The sequence below is a fragment of the Elaeis guineensis genome, chromosome 7, assembly GCF_000442705.2.
Source record: "Elaeis guineensis isolate ETL-2024a chromosome 7, EG11, whole genome shotgun sequence".
Lineage (NCBI taxonomy): Eukaryota > Viridiplantae > Streptophyta > Magnoliopsida > Arecales > Arecaceae > Elaeis > Elaeis guineensis.
Window position 1 is genome coordinate 103188579 of NC_025999.2, and position 21265 is coordinate 103209843.

At 35.5% G+C, this 21265-nt stretch overlaps 1 protein-coding gene across 1 annotated transcript; it reads left to right on the forward strand.

Moving 5' to 3' along the window:
* Window positions 1–2449: 2449 nt before the first annotated feature.
* On the forward strand, window positions 2450–11677 carry LOC105047899 (heat shock 70 kDa protein 14). Its single transcript, XM_010927026.4, has 10 exons — window positions 2450–2589; window positions 2951–4165; window positions 5584–5811; window positions 5922–6017; window positions 6114–6338; window positions 9091–9285; window positions 9374–9520; window positions 9600–9749; window positions 10258–10388; window positions 10923–11677. The coding sequence occupies exons 2-10, from the start codon at window positions 2996–2998 to the stop codon at window positions 11134–11136; spliced, it is 2556 nt and encodes an 851-aa protein (XP_010925328.1). The 5' UTR covers window positions 2450–2589; window positions 2951–2995; the 3' UTR covers window positions 11137–11677.
* The last annotated feature ends 9588 nt before the right edge of the window (window positions 11678–21265 follow it).

Genomic DNA, 21265 nt, shown 5'->3' on the forward strand with positions numbered 1-21265 from the left:
ATGCAGTATTTTTTCTTTATGCTTTAAGAGTATGAATACAAGAATTGAAACAATTATATTTGGACTATGGTAAATATTTCAAAAAATTTAAACTTGATATAGTTATTTGTTGGAATTCTACATATAAAATGATTTATATTGCATATCCATACAAAAATTTGTTATATACATATATAAAAGATCATGGATTAGATTTTATTTTGACTGAAAATGATTGAAAAAAAGAAAAAATTTTAGAAGATTTTTTAGTTAGTTTTTATAATGCTACAAATATTCTTTCTAGTATTTATTTTCCAACTATTATATATTTTTACAACAAGCATATATAATTTGTGGTCAATTATACAATATAGATATGATGATATTTTAATACCTATTATTTATAAAATAAAAAATAAATATAATCAGTATTGAGATATGGTATGTCCCATGCATAACTTAACTGTTGTATTTGATTCATGGATTAAATTAAGTAGCGTACATATTTTACTTGATGAAATTGGTAAATATATAAATCATGATTCTGAAGAATCTAAAGCTGAGGTAACTCAGCTACTTTATGATATTTTTGTATTATATGATAAAAAGATTTATGGATCTAGATAATCTACATCATCTTCAAACTCACTTCTAATATCTCTCGTTCATTATCTGTTTTCTCATTTCTTGCACATAGGAGTCATTCATATGCATCTTCTTCATCTGCATCTTCTTCATCTTTAAGCAACGAATGAGAGTTTTATTTACGAAATGAAATCCCTTCTGTATTAGATAAAAATCAAATAAAAAATCTTGATGTATTGACCTAGTGGAAGAGTGTGAAAAATCAATACCCTATTATATCTGCAATTGCACGTGATATTTTAGTTATATCGATATCTACAGTAGAATCAGAATCAGCTTTTAATGCAAGTTGGTGCATTCTGGATGAAAAGAGGAGCAGGATGACAGATGAGACAATTGAGATGCTATTCTGCTTTAAAGATTGGCTGGATGTGGAGGTGAGACTTCAGGACAAAGAAGGATATGATACTGGATCTAATAATGAGAACAACATAAACACAATAGACAATTAGTAAGATTTATTTTTAATTCTTAATTTCTTAAAATTGTATATTTTTACTTTTTTTTATTGAGATAAGTCACCTCTATTTCTTCTCTCTCTCATTATATTCTGGAGGTCAAGCCTAGCCCCCCTTCCTCTTTTGTACAAGTTTGATTTATATTAATAAATTGATAGGGGTCTATGCTAAATCCTCCACTATTACAAGGTGGTTTTTATTTTTACAAAAAAAAATTCAATATCTCCTATCTTTTTTTTATTAATCCCTCGATCTGTTTTATTTTATAAAAATTATTTTTTAAAACAAAAATTTGAAAAATGTGTCGTGCCAAGGTCTATATGGCATGGCCTATATGGGCTAGCATACGGGTTGTGCTAGGCCTGAGCACGTGTTGTGCTGTGGCTGGCCCTGAAAGGCCGTGTCGGGTCTGGATCGTGGGTCACCAAACCTCTAGCCTAGCTCGGCCTTTAGAATTGGGCCATGCAATGCATGGCCTGCCAAAGGCCTGTCTATAGTGTTTGGCAGGCCGTACTAGGCACTGCCCAAGCTATCCATATCATTTTTATCTTAAAAAAATATAAGAATGTGAATAATTTGAACGTCGAGAAAGTTGATAAATTTTTTTAGAATATTTATTTTAAAAACAAATCCTTAGCTTTTTTTTCATGCTTCAATTCCAACATTCAGATGTTCCCAAGACATGATAGGATTGCATGTTTCATATGAAAGAATGACTGATCATAGTGTGCAACTTCAACCGTTAGATCCCGTTTAGCACAGCTCACAAAGCACTCCGAACTCCCCCTTCCATCCATTTGCACAGCTCTGAAGCGGCCATTGCGCGATCCAACGGTTTATTTGCATGAACGAGGATGAATTCTTCTTTCGAGAGAAAAATACAATCCCTGGCCTTTGAAGACTCGATGACGGAGTTCATACATGCTTTCAGATGCGCGCCTTGCATCCTCAAGTCAGTCACGTGTGACCCCGCAAGCGTGTGTAGCGTGCACCCAATCTAATCTTAGATTTATTTATTTATTTATTTTTGTTCAAATCGTAGATCTTTCTGGAACCGAAATGCATTTTCCAGAGCCCTCCACCCGCTTCGCCAATGCCAGGATCAACCCCGCCTCTGCAAAGCGAAGGGTAAACAATCGAGCATTTCAACCGTCCATCTGCTGCACCCTAAGTCATTCAACGATCACCATCGTTGTCGTAGGATTATCCAAATGAACGGTTTGGATCGATCAAACAGCCATCGGCCCATTTGTACGCCGTCACTATACGATTGAATTTCTGTATCGGACTCGCACGGCTTCACTTGGGTCTGTTATACCGCCCCAGGCGCTTGCATCCGAGGGTTCTAGAAAAAGCCACGCTTCCCACGCCTATATTTATCCGTGTCCGCCCGACGCTAGGAAAACCTAAGACGAAATAGGAAGGGAGTATTTAACAGAGGTTGGATCCAGAGCGCTCAAACAGACTTGGGAACCTCTTGGCGTCGGAGCTTCGAGGCTTCCGAAAGGTACGCGATATCGTCTCCCCTCCAGATCTGTTCGGTTTTTCCTCTCCAAAACCCTTTTTTTCTTGTGGCCATCGGATCGATCGAGACTTAGAACCCTAATATGTGCGCGTCGATTCTGTTCGCTGTTGTACAGCTCCTTTTTTTTTTTTTGTTAAATCTTTATGAAGGCTTAGATCTCGTGGAGCACTCTCTCCGCCGATCTTCCGTTTTTTTAGGAGTATATTGCAACGTTAATTCCATAATTGGATTAAAAGATATCATTTTCGCGGGCGTTTATTATTCCATTCTTTGCTTTGGGCGAAATCTTTAGCTTTTGAGGGATGGTATGATCAAGATTTTCTTCTATTTTATTGATGCTCAGATCTCCTCGTTGGCGCACCGGAGATAGTGTTAAATCCGGGAAAAGATGAGCGTTGTCGGTTTCGATGTCGGAAATGAGAGCTGCATTGTTGCAGTCGCTCGGCAACGCGGCATCGATGTGGTTCTCAATGATGAATCCAAGCGAGAGACTCCAGCGATCGTGTGCTTCGGTGAGAAGCAGCGGTTCATTGGGACTGCTGGAGCCGCATCCTCTATGATGAATCCCAAGAACTCTATCTCCCAGATAAAGCGTCTGGTGGGCCGGAAATTCTCTGATCCCGAGCTCCAGAGGGACCTGCAGTCCCTCCCCTTCTTGGTGACCGAAGGTGCTGACGGGTTCCCTCTGATCCATGCTAGGTACCTCGGGGAACAAAGGACCTTTACTCCGACCCAAGTTCTTGCAATGGTTCTTTCTAATCTGAAGAGCATCGCCGAGAAGAATCTTAGTGCGGCGGTTGTGGATTGCTGCATTGGTATCCCGGTATATTTTACTGATCTTCAGAGAAGGGCTGTTTTGGATGCTGCTGCTATTGCCGGATTGCGTCCTCTCCGGTTGTTCCATGAGACCACGGCAACTGCTTTGGCATATGGTATCTACAAGACAGACTTGCCCGAGAATGACCAGCTCAATGTGGCGTTTGTTGACGTTGGTCATGCAAGCATGCAGGTCTGCATTGCCGGCTATAAGAAGGGGCAGCTGAAGATTTTGGCCCATGCTTATGATCGGTGTCTTGGTGGGAGAGATTTTGATGAGGCCCTCTTTAAGCACTTTGCTTCTAAATTCAAGGAGGAGTACAAGATTGATGTTTACCAGAATGCTCGTGCCTGCCTTAGACTCAGGACAGCATGCGAGAAGCTGAAGAAGATGCTGAGTGCAAACCCTGAGGCACCGCTGAATATTGAGTGCTTGATGGATGAAAAGGATGTGAGGGGTTTCATTAAGAGGGAGGAGTTTGAGCAGATCAGCATCCCAATATTGCAGCGGGTCAAGGGACCATTGGAGAAGGCACTTCTGGAAACTGGGCTGAGCACGGAAAGTATTCATGCAGTTGAGGTTGTTGGATCAGGGTCTCGTGTTCCAGCTATTATTAAGATATTGACGGAGTTTTTTGGAAAGGAGCCTAGACGTACCATGAATGCGAGTGAATGTGTTGCCCGGGGTTGTGCCCTTCAATGTGCCATTCTCAGCCCCACATTCAAAGTGCGGGAATTTCAGGTATCATTAGTTTTTTTCTTTTTCTTTTGGTTGATGCATTTCATGTATATTTCTTGCTGTGAGGTATTTGGTAGAGGTCATGCTTGGGGCTTCATACAGAGTATAAATTTTCATATCCCTTTAACTTGATGAAGCTGTGGTTTTAGTAGTAAAGCATCAAAAATTATCCTTGCATGTCAGGCCTTGACATTTTATGCATTTACAAAAGCAATTTTTTTATTTCTGTCCATGCACTGTAAAATTCTAGTTTTGTTATCTGTAAGTGCACGTGAGTTGGTGGTAGAGTTGATTAATCAATAACTGATGTATAATATCTGCTTTTTTTGTTGTTGGAGTTTATATCCTGTTACTTGTGTAGAAGTTAAGCCTGGAATTCAAATTGGTCCAATTGGAACTTTTATGCTACCTTGAGGAACTTCTCGTAGTTATTATTCATCGGGTTCAATGGGCAATAGCCTAGAAGGGATGCCAACCTTTTTCTTTTCAGGAGTTAGCAATGATTCATTTCTTGGCTTTTGCAAGATTCATCTGATAGATGGACATTATTTCATGCATACCTCAAAGTCTTTTCTTTTCTACTGTAAAGATATTTGATTTTGGCTTTGAAAAATTAGCTAGATGTCAAAGGAAAAGTCGTTTTATACTTCAAATTCTTTAATGCCTGAAAGCCTATCCTCTTTTGATCAGTTGTGGACCTATTCAAGATAAAGACTTATTGAGGCAGGGTGAGTCCACGCTTAGCAACATTAAATGAAGAAACCAGCTAAAATTAACTTACATTTCAAGGATACGATGTTACCATGGTATGCATATGTTTCTAGATTTATTATAATTGCTGTATAGAATGAGATTCCTAGTGAGCTCCACATGGGTATTTTATTGCCCAAGTCATCTTCTGCATGTAATAAATAACCTAAATTAGTTTGCTTGTGATCATCTGTATATTTCTCTGTGCATCTTAGGTGAGTTCATATTTTTCGTACTTAAGACTGTTTTGGTGTGCTCTGCGTGGCCTAATTTGCTTATTTCAACTATTGGTGTAGTCAATTACTTTCATATCTAACAGTGAAATATCAGTTAATGGGAAATATTGCAACATTCTCCTATGATGTGAAAGGCAAATGTATTTTGTCTCTTGTCATGTCTATGAGCATTTTTCAATAGGGTTATTTTTTTTTCTAATATTATTTCTAATACCTAGAACCATGATCCAATGCTGCAGTTTGATTGCTAGTGCGATGCTTCTATTTATGTTTATTTTAAATTATGTTGTTTAGGAGTTTAGTCATTTCCTTTTGTTTTACTACTTATTGCTGTTTTCTTCCTAGAATGTACTGACTGAACCATGTCTTATTTGTTGTTTCTTCATACAAATATATAATAATAATTATAATATTTGAATCTATCCATGTGTGAAGGTTCATGACAGCTTTCCTTTCCCAATTGCCTTGTCATGGAAAGGATCTGCCCCAGACTCGCAGAATAGTGCAACAGAAAACCAGCAGAGTTCAATTGTATTTCCAAAAGGGAATCCAATTCCCAGTGTCAAAGCACTGACATTCTACAGATCTAGTACGTTTACAGTTGATGTGATGTTTGCCGATGTGGGTGATTTGCAAGTTCCAGCAAAGATTAGTGCATGCACGGTAACCAATGTTTATTGTCATTCATTTATATGATTGTCATATTTTCCAAATAATATGCTCATAAAGCTGGCCTTCTGCTGTTAATGACAATCATGGATTCTGTGGGACAGATTGGCCCTTTTCAATCCAGCAAAGATGAGCGTGCTAAATTGAAAGTTAAAGTTCGCCTAAATATCCATGGGATTCTGACTATTGAGTCAGCAACTGTAAGTCTGCAGGAAGTCATACATATTTATCTAAATTTTATTGTCTTCTTCCCCTATTTAACTCCAAGCTCTGAAAGATAAACTTGTGTTGTGCAGATGTTGGAGGAGGAAGAAGTTGAAGTTCCAGTATCAGCTGCAATGGAGCCTCCAAAGGAGGCTACCAAGATGGAGACAGATGAAACAAGTGACTCGTCCAGAACTGAAGCCGATGTAAATATGCAGGATGCTAAAACTGCAGCAACAGATAACTCTGGTTCTGGGGTCGAAAATGGTGCGCCTGAGGCTGAGGGAAAACCTGCGCAGATGGAAACTGATGCTAAGGTTTGTAAATCATCGGCTACTTGTTTTTTCAATATGCTATGGCTTGGATTGGAACTTTGCACTGAAGTTATGTTATGCTTCCTTACCCCATTTGAATGAATTTTCATTTGAGAGTTGGAACAACATATTTATAGAGGGCGGGACTTGGTGCAATGTAAAGTTGCTTCATTGTGACTTGGGTGTCATGGGCTCGAAACACTAAAACAGCCTCTCTGCATGAGTAAGGCTGCATACATGGGATCCTCTCCATACCCTAATGTTGGGAGCTTCCTACACTTGGATACCCTTTTTTTCTGGATTGACATATTTATAATTTTACCATGCACACCCTAGGTGGAGTTTGTTGCCTTATCTGCTATTTTCGAAGATAGAATTGTTCTTTACAAGTTTTGAACTGACAGATGCTATTCTTCTGTTCTTTGGTTTCATGTTGGCTGAGGAAAAAAACCTGTCCCATCTAGGGATATCTATGGTTATAGGATTGAGGTTGGGCGTAATGTGTTTCTTGTTTTGTTGAGGATTTTTGCCAAGAAATTGATTGTTGACTTGGCTTGCAGAAATATTTGGAAAGTTCTTTGTTCTAGTGTTTGTTTTGAGCTTGTCAATGTTTAATCTATTGAAGGTTGTAATTTTGCCTATGTAAGCTTTCTTACATTGTGCTTCCTTGTTGTCCGTGGCAACTTGGTCTTTTCTAAATGGCACTTACCTCAGCTTTTCTTGCTGGCTTTTCTTGCTTAGCATGCCATCTCATTTGGCCATTGGTTGCCTTTTCTGACATTCTGAGTCGTTCAGTTTTTATTTTTATTTTTATTTTATTTTATTTTATTGGGTCACTGTCATTTTTTCATGGGAAATTTGCACAGCCATTTAAGTTGATATTGTCTCCTGTAGATCTATCTTTATGCCTGTGATAAAATGTACATAGTCCCCTGCCATACCTTCTTCTGCTATTAGCCATCACCTACAGCCTCCACGAACACAAAATGTCTTTTACTGAGAACAAAAAAATTTGACAACCACTAGTTGTCACTGACCCCCGTTTTCACTTGTCACCTTGTGCTGGGAACAAAATATAATTGTTTATCTTTACGTAAACCTTTGAAAGAAGAGGAAAAAAGGATGTAGAGACAGAAAACTATTGTGAATTGTGGTTCGACTCTTCTCCTAGTTTTGATCCTTTTTGGTGGCTCTATGTTTGGATTAATTATCCTTTTGTTCTTCTGGATGCAACTCTGGTGATCTTTTTGGTTTTGACTGAATTATGTAGCAGGTTTTGTGGTTTGTTTCCATCGTAAAAAAAAAAAAACACATCCAGAAGTCTCTACTTTTGTTTTTTTCACTAGTAAATGACTATATGGTAGGTATACCTGGCTGTGGCACATGCATTGCACACGAGAAGAATGGATGGGGTTGGGATGGGAGGATGTGTTTTATTTGGTTTAGTAATCATTATTGTTTCTCATGGATGGTTAATTGGTTGGATGCCATCCTTACTGTTATTGTACGAGCTTTCCCTCCTTGTTTGTGGTGCATGATTTCTTTCTGATAGATCAGCTGTGCAATAATTGTTATTATAAAGAAAGTTTACCATGAGTTGTTGATACAGAACTATTGTATTTTTTTTTTTTTCTTGGTCGAGTCTGATACTAACTTCATGGCTAATTGATTGTACAGATCATCTATGATAATTGTATAAATCACCATAGTAACTAAATTGTATATGGGCTATTCATGAGTTTTTGCAAGGGCTTTATACAGCAGCATGGCACACTATATAACATTCTTTTCTCTTTGCATATTTTTTAAATCTCGCATAAATTTGCAATTAGCTTTTCATGGTGATTGCATATTCTCAATATTTTCATCTTTTATTTGAGAGGCAAACGGGATGTTAGCAATATCTATTATTCTTTCCGCAAATAAATTTTACATTATACAACTTTTTTTAAACCACCTCCATTCGTCACGGAACATGTTGACATTTATATGTTATATTGGCGAAAAGCTTGTTTCTTGTGATTAGTTGACAAAACAATCTCTGCATGCCTTTCTTAGCATGTCCTTTTTAATCTTTTCTTACCCAACAGAACTAAAAATGTTTTCAGGATCTTTACCCACACTTATAATTTAGGATCATTAAATGTAAATTACAATGATTAAATTGCATCATCTTGGAGCTCATAGTTAAGGATTCTGAATGATGCATTATATTTTACTATTTATTTATTTTAATGTTTCCCGTACAACACAAAAGTTGTGTGATTGAATTGAAATGAGCTAGCAATTGGTATTTTTGTGGATTTTTTTCAACTCATGCTTTATAAATGTTAGGAAATTCCTATGTTCCTAGTGGGATAGAAACATGAAGTGGATCTCCTGGCCTGTTCCTATCTTATAATGCACTTTTATATGTATTTTTTTATGACTCTTCTTCAGTGAGTTTGTTGTATTAGTTCTTAACAAATATGAAGATTGTATCTTACTTGTTGTCTCTGTTGACATCTGATGGAAGTCTCTTCTCTTCCTATGGTTGAAAATATATATTTCTTCTCTGATGGTGATCTACCAGATGCTGTAATCCCTAATAAAAAAATTTAGCTGGCAGAAACAGTAAGAAACATTATTTGGGGTGCTATATCCATATATTTTACAACAGCTTTTGTATATTACATGTTTTTTTTTTTTTTTTTCCATGTGGTGCAAAAACATATCTGAAGGATCATGAATTGTTCGTATAATGTTGGGCCTTCAGGTTGAGGTTCCAAAAAAGAAGGTGAAGAAAACAAATGTTCCAGTTTCTGTACTGGTTTATGGTGGAGTGTCGGCCGAAGATTTGCAAAAAGCAGTTGAGAAGGAGTTTGAAATGGCTCTTCAAGACAGGGTAATGGAAGAAACCAAAGACAAAAAGAATGCTGTTGAAGCATACGTTTACGACATGCGAAACAAGGTTCCAGTCATGCATCATAAACCTTGTGTTGTATTATTGTATTAATCTGCAAGGTCTGATCTCATTAGTTCCACATTTTTGTTTTCAGCTTTATGAAAAGTATCAGGATTTCGTGACAGCAACAGAGAAGGATGAGCTTATTGCAAAGCTTCAGGAGGTCGAGGACTGGTTGTATGAAGATGGTGAGGATGAGACAAAGGGTGTTTATGTTGCTAAGCTTGAGGAACTCAAAAAGGTGATTTATTATTCTATCTTGGTTTGGTTCTGTCAACCTGAGATTTTGAGTGCTTCTGATTTGGGCTGTCTGAGTGCAGCAAGGCGACCCTATTGAAGAACGGTACAAGGAGTGGACAGAGAGAGGTCCTATCATTGATCAACTTGTCTACTGTATCAATAGTTTTAGAGAGGCCGCCTTGTCCAAAGATCCTAAATTCGATCACATTGACATAGCAGATAAGCAGAAGGTATGATGCTACCTTGTACCCCACACCCCCCCCCCCCCCTGGCCTGATTTTTATGTTTATTTCTGTCAGTGAAAGTTGCTCCATTGTACTCCCCTTCTCTCTCTTTTTTTTTTTCTCCACCCGTTTGTGGTCCTTCACTATCAACATTCCACTGGAAAATATCCTTTTATTAGAATCATCCATTTATGTGCATGTGGTGCATGTGGTTTGTCCTCCTTGCATGTTTTTTCAATGGGCATACTCGACTGGTATTTTGTTTCCCTCTAGTTCTTAGCTTCCAAGAGTTTTCATTACCTCCAATATTGTGCATGCCGTAACACAAGCTTAGCATCCAACTGTTTAACATACTTGCAGCATTTATATCTGGCATATACTGCATATTTAATGCATCTCTTCCTTTTCCTGCGGTTGCTTTAGTTGAATTTGATAGAACAATGGTTGCTGTAATTCGTTTGTATATTGTGGAAATCTTGCAGTCATGTGCTTATTTGTTAAACATTTAATATAGGTCGTTAATGAATGTGCTGAAGCAGAAGCCTGGTTAAGCGAGAAAAAGCAGCAGCAGGATGCCTTGCCCAAACATGCCACTCCTGTTCTTCTTTCTGCAGATTTGAAGAGAAAGGCTGAAACGCTGGACAGGTAATAATTTAGGGCATTGGGTATTGCTTTTTTTCCCCCACTTTTGAAAACCTAAGATTTTTTGGGTAAAATTTTTAATAGTTTTGGTAGGAATTATTATCGTAGGAGGGTTGAATGGAGAGAGAGGAATAGTAGTAGTTTTCCGCAAATGCCATCTTCAGCATTGATCTCTACATTGTATTTCACTAATTTGAGAGACAAAAACAACAATGAAACAAAACAGGCCGCTAGTATATTTTGTCTGGTTGTGCGTGTGAATATTATTGAAATTAAAATTGATAATAAAATGACTGTTCCTTGGTAACTCCTTTGATGGAATCTTTGGCAACTTGATGTAGCAAAGATCATCTGAACACTGCTTTCAACTTCTTTGGCAACTTGATCTAGCAAAAATCATCTGAATCCTCCTTTCAACTTTTAGCTGCATGGTGCATTAAGATTTGGCGCTCATGTCTCCATTTTGTGGTACACAAATTTACCATCTCAAGTTTGTCATGTATTGTTGGCTAACTGTATAAGAAATTGCTTGCACAGGTTTTGCAGGCCGATAATGACAAAGCCAAGGCCGCCTCCAGCCAAGCCGCAGACCCCACCTCCAGCTGAGACACCAGCACAACCTGAAGCCACCGAGCAGGAGCCTCAAGGAGATGGTGCGCACATGGCTGATGAAAGTGGTCAGGCAGTGCCAACTGTGCCCGAGCCAATGGATACGGACAAATCAGAGGGTGTCACAGATCCTGGAGCATGAAAAACATTGTGGTCCTGTGGTTTGCATTACATAGAAGCTATGCTCGTCTTGTCTCAGTTCTGTTGTTTTCTTTTACAGTCTTGCTCTGGAATAGGTGAGAAGGTCAGGGATTTCTCCATAGGTGATTGAATATTTGTGTTTTAATATTTGAATCCACTCCCATTTTGTATTAGAGAGGCAAAATCCAGTTTTTGGAAAGTGGTTTACGGGAGGAAGGGAATTACATGCTGATGGATTTCGTTTCTCTATTGTTCGGGGGACAAAAATTCCGGCTTTTTCTTGGTCAGGACACATGGGCGTCTCCGTTTCGATCCACTTCAGTTGTCCGAAGTGGGTCTCAAATGTGTGGAGAATCTGGAGATGCAATTCAGGAGTCTCTTTTCCAACGCGTCATTTGTTGTGTTTCTAATAGTTCTCTTGGTAGACAATCTGAGTCCAGGAAGGTCGTATCGGCTGTATTCCTGCCATTACCAGTATTGTCTATGTTGGCTGACGTTTGTGCTGTTCTGCTGCAAGTCATACCGTTTTTCAGTTTGCGTAAGTTTCACTTTGTTGTTTATGATCTTTATTTTAACAGATAACTATGATGCGTGTGCTGGTAAGTCGCAGTTGCATGGTACTGCAGACAGGATGAGGTTGTGATTGGCCGGAAGTGTTCATCCGGTTGCGAGTCCTTTGCTTATCATAATTCTCTCTATTAGACGATAACTGGGCTTTCAGCCTGTTTGGTTTTTTCGGTGTATTTATCGATGGATTGGGGTGGGGGTGGTATGAGATTGGGGAGGCTTCAGCTGGGCCATTGCTACACTGCTGGTAAGTGGAAGGAGGTCTGATACCCGTGGCAATTGGATGTTGCACTCGATGAACTCTGGGCATGTTGGAGTCGGAAGTCCTGAGCAATGACATCTCTACTTGGTGAAGACTTGGAAGTATGACGCCATTTCAAGGCTTGAAGAGCGGACCTCTAAGCTAAAAGCGCAAGGGCAGGCGACTGAGCTAATGTTGAGGTACGGTGCTATTTAGATTTTAATCAAGAATCATCTGGGCAACTGCTGGGATGGTGTTATTTGGAATTTGATAGGATAGACATCTCTAATATCTTTCAAGCAATGATCCTTATGAAGCCTTGCAGGTCTGATTTGCTTGGTTGCTTTACTGTGATTTGGGTTGGGCCGGGCTTCATATTTTTCTCGGCTGATTTAGCTTTGGCCTCAGACTTGCGTGCTTATCCTCGCGTTTTTTGAGCCCCATATTTCGAGTTTGAAAATTGGATTTTCATCATTCATCATTTTTGTGTGAAGGTTATTTCATTTTTTTTAGAAAGATAAGACGGACGCTTCACAAAATTCATGCATTTTTTTTTATTTTCCATACCTCTGTGATCCATTTAATCCATAAATGAATAAATGTACATTATTTTTACCATGCAAAATAGAATAATTTATTTCAAAATAAAAATAAAGTTATTTAATCCGGACTAGCTTATTTTACCTTTGCAGTTTTTTTTTTTGGTAAATGATGGATTGTTAAAGCAATTTGAGGAACGTATGGATAGAGCAAGCGACTGCAGGCTTAATCGTCTAGTTGGTTTCACGAACAAGTTTTCATATTTTTTTCTCTTTTCCTGGCCTATATTGTGTTTTAAGGCACTTTTTAGAAGCAATTTTTTCGTCTGGCCCATTTTAAAAATAAACTAAAAATCCAAGTACAATTTTCGATTGGGCGAACTGCAATATTAATTTAACCAATCTTCCGAAAAAAATTAGATAAAAATCGGAATAAATAGACTATCTAGTTTATGTTGAGTTGATTATAATCACAAAAATGGTACCAATCCACTCTTTTGGCACGACATAGCCCGTGGAACAATGAGCCTTCATTTAACCACTGAATCATGATACCAATGTGATCAACCCCAGACCCGCATAGAATCTTTCAAGTCCGGTACGTTGTAATTTTGAAAAGATATCGCCTTGTAGGCACTAATCTCAATGCACAATAATGAATATAAAGTTGATAATTCCACTAACTTAATTTAAAATAAAGGGGAAAAAAATTCCACCTTTCTCAACTACGTCTGGATTCGACCAACATCACTGTTTCATATGCTTTTAAGCAACATTTTTTGCCATGTAATCTGCGCAAAGCACGGCCAAAGCTACTTTTGAATTATTGATTCCATCCATTTGCGAACTTCTCCTTGGCCTAAAAAGGTTATCTATATTATTGCAATTTTACTTTCCAATACATATTTGACGAGTCATCCGCTATTTAATACCGAATACTTGCAACTCATCGATTAATTATGTTTCTTGTCTACAGCTATAGTTGGTCCCAACTTGCACAAACTGGACATCTTGACATTGTTTGAATACCATCATTAATTACCTGCAAATAATTTGTCCAAAAATGCTGTGACAACTTGGAAATGTAACTCAAAAAGACAATTATTTAGCTGGTGTGTGGTATTCTCGGTGGTCCCTTTGCATTTGCATTATGAATTGCACTATATATTGAAGAAGCAAAGTGAAAGATGGAAGACAATTGAGTGGCTCTTTTGGGTGGTTTTTTGGAGTTAGCATAACATTGCTCTAATTTGCATACCTGGTGAGGTGGAGTATGAAGAAGACTCTGATTTAAGAAAATAATACCAACCAAGAAAGAGCGAGGGAACTTGTGACCCTTAAATTTGAGGGATAATATTATTTACGTCATATTCTTCAAATTGTACGCTCTAAATTCACCATCACACACCATTCATATCACATCTGCACCATCTGCAGCATAGCTCACACTCGCACCATTAAAAGGCTTGGAAGAGGCCATTAAGAAAATCATTGGAGCCACTTCGATCGCTTGGAAGAGTATAATTATTTTGCCTGTCTAGTATTTATGTATCTTTGATAGTTCTTTTCAATTATCATTTCGATTTTTTTCTTTTACTAGGTCTCAAATTATTCATCATCATAGCTACAATGTTAGATTTATGTCGTGGGAACAAACGCCTTGCGCATGTGCCCTTGACCCTTCTTGCACATCAAAAGATGCGTGGCTCTTCCAGTAACCTAGCCATGCCCCCCAACATGGGCAATTGGACCATTTGTACATCATTTAAAGAGGGCTTGTTTACTTGTAGGTTTATATAATTCAATGGAACTGTATCTTTGGAGATTTTAGGAAGAAAATTTAAATTCTTCTGGTGTTGATTCGATCTGAATTTTTTTTTTTAAAGTAAAATGGATTTGAAATTAATACAAAATAGATACATCTGTGTGAATCGAAAGACAAATTATTAAAGAACTAAATAAAAAGATTAGTTGAAAAAACTCATAATGTAGATCCCATATGGTTCGCCACATAAGATCTGATTTTTTTTCTTCTTTTAAAAAAAATCAATCAACATAGCGTATGCTAGTGCACTTGACATATTTTTATTCTTTTTTTTTTCAATTAATAATGCATTTGCATGAAATGATTATTATCGGCCGAGGAAGTAGGTTAGTCCGGCCAAAGCTTTAGACCACCCAACAAATAAAGGAGATTGGGCAGCTCATCATTAGATTGTTTTAGATCATGAAAATAGGGATATTGGGGATGGATTGAGCAAGTCCGGACAAGGGGATCACATAAGATATTCTTAGAGATCAAAGTGGGAGAATCAGGAGTTTTATGGACTCTAAAGTGAACGCAAGCAACGCAAAAATAGGGAGACACCGAGCATCTCTTTGCATTATTTTATGATGGGAGATGTTTGAGAGCATTGCCCAATGAGAGCTCAGTCTGTCTGGAATGATTCGAATCATGCCATCTTTTCCTGAGGGGTCCGACTCTACATTGAGAGCTAGTTGGACTGCTGGCCCGCCGTGTGTGGTTCCCTCGATAACGAGGTTGTTTGGTTCCTTTTTCCTTTTTTTTCTTGTTTTGCAAAGAGATGTCCCCTTGATCGCAAATTCTAAATAAAAATTATTTAATTGAGTTTAAATTTAAAAATAACTATCCACTTAAGTTTAAAAAAAAAAATTCTCTTCATTTGAAACATAACTTAAAAGCAACTATCCAAATAAGATGAAATAACCTAATTACTCTTGTAATTATAAAGCAATACTACACTATTATAAAGTAATACTATACTATTATGCATTATAATAAAAGTAACACTACACTATTATAAAATTATACCATACTATTATAAAGCAATACTGCATTGTTATAAAATAATATTATAATAAAAAAAAACTACACTATTATAATATAACTAGTCCTGCACCCGTGCGATGCACGAAAATTAGGATAAAAAAATTATAAATGATAATAAAAATAATAATATATTTATTAAATTATATAAAATAAAGATGAAATATAGTTAAAAATAAATAATAAATAATAAATAATAAAATTAAAATCATATAAAAAATTAAAGAATGAAAAAGAAGATCCATGTCTCCAATGTTAAAAAATACCAATATATTCCTATGTTTCAGAAAGTATTTCTTATTGTTTTAAGTCTCCAATACAAAGACAAATAGACATTTTTAGGTTCAGTATCTATCATTTAATTCTCTATGAGCAATTAAGCAAAAAGAAAAGATCTAATGGGGAAAGAAAACAGTGTTTATGCCCGATAGCTATTGTAAAGCAAAAATGAAAGATCCAATGAACATCACTACAAAAGAATAAATAATTAAGCAATTATTTGGAAGAAACAAAAGTAAAAAAAGGCAAGTCCTTTAATAGAAAATATTATCATTTTATGTTTAAAAAAAAAAATAAAGACACTCTAATAACAAAATCCTTCATGTTGCACCTCAATCTTTTTCTTACTTAATGAATTTTTTCTATTTGATACAATTAGAGGATAATTCAGTAGCCGAGCCTCTTGATAGGAGTAAGTTTCTTAAGAGGGATTATACCACTCTCATTTTTATCCTGTTCAGAAAAAAAGTCTGAAATAATTTTAGAATTTCACATACTAATTAATCATTTTGTCGTATATAGAAAAGATCTCAGACATAATGATAATAAATTAATTTTATTTCTAATTCAATAAGTAAGCACTATCAAATCTTATTAAGACTATTTTCATTTTCGAAATCATCATCAAAACTCTAAGACTATTTCTGCTCAGCATAATCTTGTTACAAAAAATAAAATAATTGAATATAAAAATTAATAATAATATGATGATTAAATAGATAAGCATGCAAAAATTATAATTATATAAGCAGAAAAAAATAATATTGTATCGAGGAAGAATAAAAAGCAGCACTAAAGCAATACAGTTAAAGATAAAAAAAATTAATAATAAATAACAAAATTAAACTCATATAAGAAAAGAAAATGAAGAAAAAACAAAAGATAAAAAATAAAATTGATTGTAGTTAAAAGGGCAAGTCATCTGAGCCTGATGTGTTCAAATCCTTTATACAACTCATGCTTTTAGTGTAACATGCACTTTCACCTGCAATGAATATAGATAATATATGCTTTCAAAAATAAAATTGTATTCGAGACATGCTATTTTTTTAGTGATTCAATTTTTTTATAATAATTATTTTTATTAATGAAGTCATAATAATAGGACCATTAGGATCTTTTTTAAGGAAGCAGCATCCACAGCTAATTTATCTCATAGGCACTATTTCACCTTAATTTTTCTGTTTGGAAGCAATACTCATTCATAATTCAGAATATATATTTCTAGGCAGATAACAAATTCTCATTTTGAAATACTTACCCCAAGCCTTCAATCTCAAGTTTTTTTTTTTTTTTGATTTTTCATCTTTTGTTTTATCTTCAATGTCTCCTATCCCAGTAGGCAAACCAATAGCATCTGAAACCATATGTAACTACATAAATTTTAAATATTATTATCATAATAGACAGATATGATTAGCATAACAATAATAAATACATAGATCCCATTATATATATCAATTAAATAAAAATATTTTTTTTGCTGGCATTTGAAGCAATATCTTCAAAAGACATGAATTAGTAGCAAGTAAGGGGAATCTTGAGATCTTCACATGGATGAACAATGGTTTTATATTGGAAGTTAATTTTGTAACAATTCATTGTAATTCTGAAATTTTCAGATAGGACTAACTAAATAATGATTTAGCATATATACATGGCCTTCAGTTAGCAAGGACTTAAACTTATAAATCAATATACTCTTCACACTTGCATGAATTTTCTCACCCTAATGAAGTAGTTAAAATGATTAACATAATAGAAGTTAAACCATATATACACAATGATAGAAATACATCAGATCGAATAGAAAAGATAAGAAAAAGAGAGAGAGGCTAGGGGTGTTAATCCGGGCAACATTGCTGATAGTTTATTAAAAACACTAATTTAACAATACTAAATCTTAGTAATTACTTAACAATTCATCAAAAAGCATAAGCAAGTATAGTATATAACTTGAATCAAAGATGAGAAACTTAAACACTATAACAAATTATTAGAGGGAAGGTCAGGCAGCGTGTGGGGGTGGGGGTGATGGTGTGAAGGCATGCAGAAAATCTCTAATGCAAGAAACTAATTAGAAAGAAATACTCAAGTTTTATATAACATTTTAAATAGTATCCACTGTTCTTAGGATGTGAGTTAGTACCACAGCTCCATTGATCAACAAAATTTCAAATTTACTCAAAATCTAATTGTGCCAATGAGGCAATGACTAGATTATTAAAACTTCATCAATACTTATAGTTTACTGTGTCCTTCGTGATCTAGATTTTTAGCATGAATATAATGAGTACAAAATTATCAGTATTTCTAATTGACTTAAGGGTGTTAACCCACACAATATTCATAATAGTTCATTAAAAACACTGATTTAACAATACTAAAATTTAAGTAGTTACTTATTAATTCATCCAAAAGCACTATTTCAAGGATGCATTCTTCCTTTTCATATTAGAATGGAATGGAACCTCCTATAATCTTATTATTCTAACCTTAATCTTCTATGGTTTATCAGCAGTAGATATATTCTTGATATGATGAATTTTTTGGGTCATCATCGACACTATAATTTTGCCAAGGGATCACCGACATTGGTAATAAAATTCTTGTGTGGTTCTCAAATATTGCCAAGGGATCAGCTTTATAGTTTTAAAGAATAATTTCAAATTTTAAAATATGATTGTTAAAAAAAATTAAATTTTAAATGTTGGTTGATGGGTTAGTAGAGGAGAATTTTAAATTGAGAGGATAATTTTTTTTAAGCTGGGATTTTATTGAGATTATATTTTTAGAAGAAAACAGATGGTAAGACTACTACCTGTAAGGAGCTGGGGAAGGAGTTAGAGATCGATACCTCGATGACCTACCGCCATCTCAGATCATGCCCGTAACCCAGCAGATTCATAAATCTATCCACACTGTACCTCGATCTCCGCCATATGTGCAGAAGAGAAAAAAATAAAAAAATAAAACTCACAAAACTCGTGCATACTTGCCCCTAGAAAAATAGAGATTTAAAGGAGGAGGATTAAAGATAGAATTATAAATTCAATATTAAAACCCTAACCATAACACCTATGAGTTAGAGAAATCAAATCGTCAAAGATGAAATCTGAAGTAGTAAAGAAGCGAAAAGCATGAGACAAAGGTGTTGAGAGAAAGAATGCTAATCAGATTGATATTGATCATTGGAAGGTTGCGTCGGAGGTTTCTCCACGCCTAATAGCCATCTCAAGAGACGGTCTATTTACTGATGAGTGAACCCTCATCTATTTCGAATCCAACGGTTCTCATAAAATCCCTCTTACTATCTTCATAATACCCTCGTCTTCGCACCACATTGGATTCGCACCCGATTTGGATTTTGAAAAAAAAATTTAAATCTGATACGAATATATAATTCAATATAATTTTAATATATTTTTTAATTATAATAATTTTATATTATTTAAATGTATTCGATTTGATCTAATTTTAAATTTTAATATTGGTTGATGGTTTGGTAGAAAGAAAAATTAAATTTTAAATTAAAGAATCAGATTTCAAATGATCAAATTTAAAGAGAGGATAAATTTTTTTTTTTTCAATTGAGATTATATTATTATTTATATGTATCCGATCTGATTTGATTTTAAAATTTAATATTGGTTGATGGGTTGGTAGAGAAAAATTTTAAATTTTAAATTAAGGAGTCAGATTTCAAACGATGAGATTTAAAGAGAGGATTAAATCTTCTTTTTTTTTTTTCAGTTGAGATTTTATTAAGATTATATTTCAAACGATGACACATGACAGATTCACAGCCATCATACCTTTATTTTTATATAATAGATTGATGCTACCTTATTGTAAAAGAATACTGTATTAATATAATATAATAAAGTAACACATATTATTATAAAGAAATACTACACTAATATAATATAATACTACCTTATTGTAAAGAAATACTATACTAATATAATACAATAAAGCAATACTATATTATTATAAAGAAATACTGTACTAATATAATATAATACTATCTTATTATAAAAGAATACTGTACTATGATAATGTAATATTGCAGTATTTTAAAGGATATAAGGATAATTTCAGTAAAAATGGATAGTTATTTTTAACTTATATTTGAAATGGATAACTATTTTTACATAAAACTCGTTTAGAAAACAATTTTTAAGTTGAAAACAGAGTTGGAGATTTATCTCTAGTTCTCTATTTTAAATATACACCTTAAATCGATTTATTTTAATAATTGAATGATTGCAGGTAGCATACGAGAAGTGGTAGTTATATGTGAATATGAACGGAACCTTCACTTTTTTATTATTTTAATACAAATATTATTTAAAAGATCTTATAGATGGAAATTATTGGTTAGAATATGTCCATCAGCTCAGCGGTAGAATAATTTAAGTTTTTGCTATGGTGCTCTGAAGGGCAGTTATGTCATTTTTCAGTTAAAAAAATTGTAATCGTCCAATTAAGAAAGGATGGCAAGAGTTGTTTTATCAAAAATTTTTCATAGCCAGTCACAATCATGGCCAGTGCAGGTAATTTTTTCAAAATCCAATGGCATTTTCAAATTTGAAATGGTTGGTGCGGTAATTGTTGAGAACGATAGAGGCATTTTCAAACTCATCTTCTTCCTCATTTTTCGATCATTTTCAAATCCACTTTCTTTCTTATTTCCTGATCCATTGTGGAAACCTTGAACGCACATGAGGCAGGAGGCTGCACAAGTCGCCGATGCAGGGGGTGTGCAAAAGCGGCGAGCATCGAAGAGGGCCCCAAGAGGGGTAGGGGATGGGGTGGGGGGCCGCAGAAGTCACTGATGCCCAAAGGGATGTATGGTCGAGGAATCGTGGGCATACGGATCGAGGAGGGACATAGAAGCAATTGGTGCCGAGGCATGGGCTGGGGGGTGGGGGGTAGAAGCCACCAACGCCAGGGCATGACTCGAGGGAGGGGGGGTGCAAAAGCCATTGATGCTGACAGGAGGGGGCATGTGGTGGGGGAACCCTTGGCGTGCATGGCCGACGGCGGAGGAGCTGCAGGCACTGTGGAAGTGGAGGCCGCATGAGAATATGAGAAAATAATAATAATAATAATAATAATAATAATAATAATAATAATAAAATATTATTTTTTTTAAAGACCGTCAATGTGGAAAGGCTGCTGGGATGTCGTAGATGAGGGGAGGGGGCGGCGAAAGAATATGGGGCACTAAAGTGATCAGGGAATAGTGAGGGATGTCATGAAAAAAAAATTAAAAAAAATAATCCTACGGATTATCGATTGATAACATATTGAGATGAATTTTTTTAAATTAATTTTACATAATTAATAGCTAAAATATCTCTTAATTTTTTATAACATATATTTAAGAAGTACCGTAACATAACCCAACAATCTAACTACAAAAGCATATGCGTGGGAGGGAAAGGAAGCAATACACGTTGCGTTATGTGTATCTTTTTGTGGTTCAATTGGTCCACCACTAAGCTGGTAGAGTGGATCCGATGCAACAAAGATTTCACCCTTGAAACGTGAATGCTTTGCATATATCAAGCAGCGACCGATTGAAAGGTTCGGTCCAACCTCTATCCTCATTCGTCTTGAACATAGAATAGGAATTTTAGCCATGAAAAAA

Excerpts from the sequence above, each read along its gene's own strand:
- LOC105047899 (XM_010927026.4), top strand. The coding sequence starts at position 2,996 with ATGAGCGTTGTCGGTTTCGATGTCGGAAATGAGAGCTGCATTGTTGCA. Across the intron at positions 6,018-6,113 it reads TGACTATTGAGTCAGCAACT|ATGTTGGAGGAGGAAGAAGT; the intron begins GTAAGTCTGCAG and ends TGTGTTGTGCAG. Across the intron at positions 9,521-9,599 it reads AGCTTGAGGAACTCAAAAAG|CAAGGCGACCCTATTGAAGA; the intron begins GTGATTTATTAT and ends GTCTGAGTGCAG.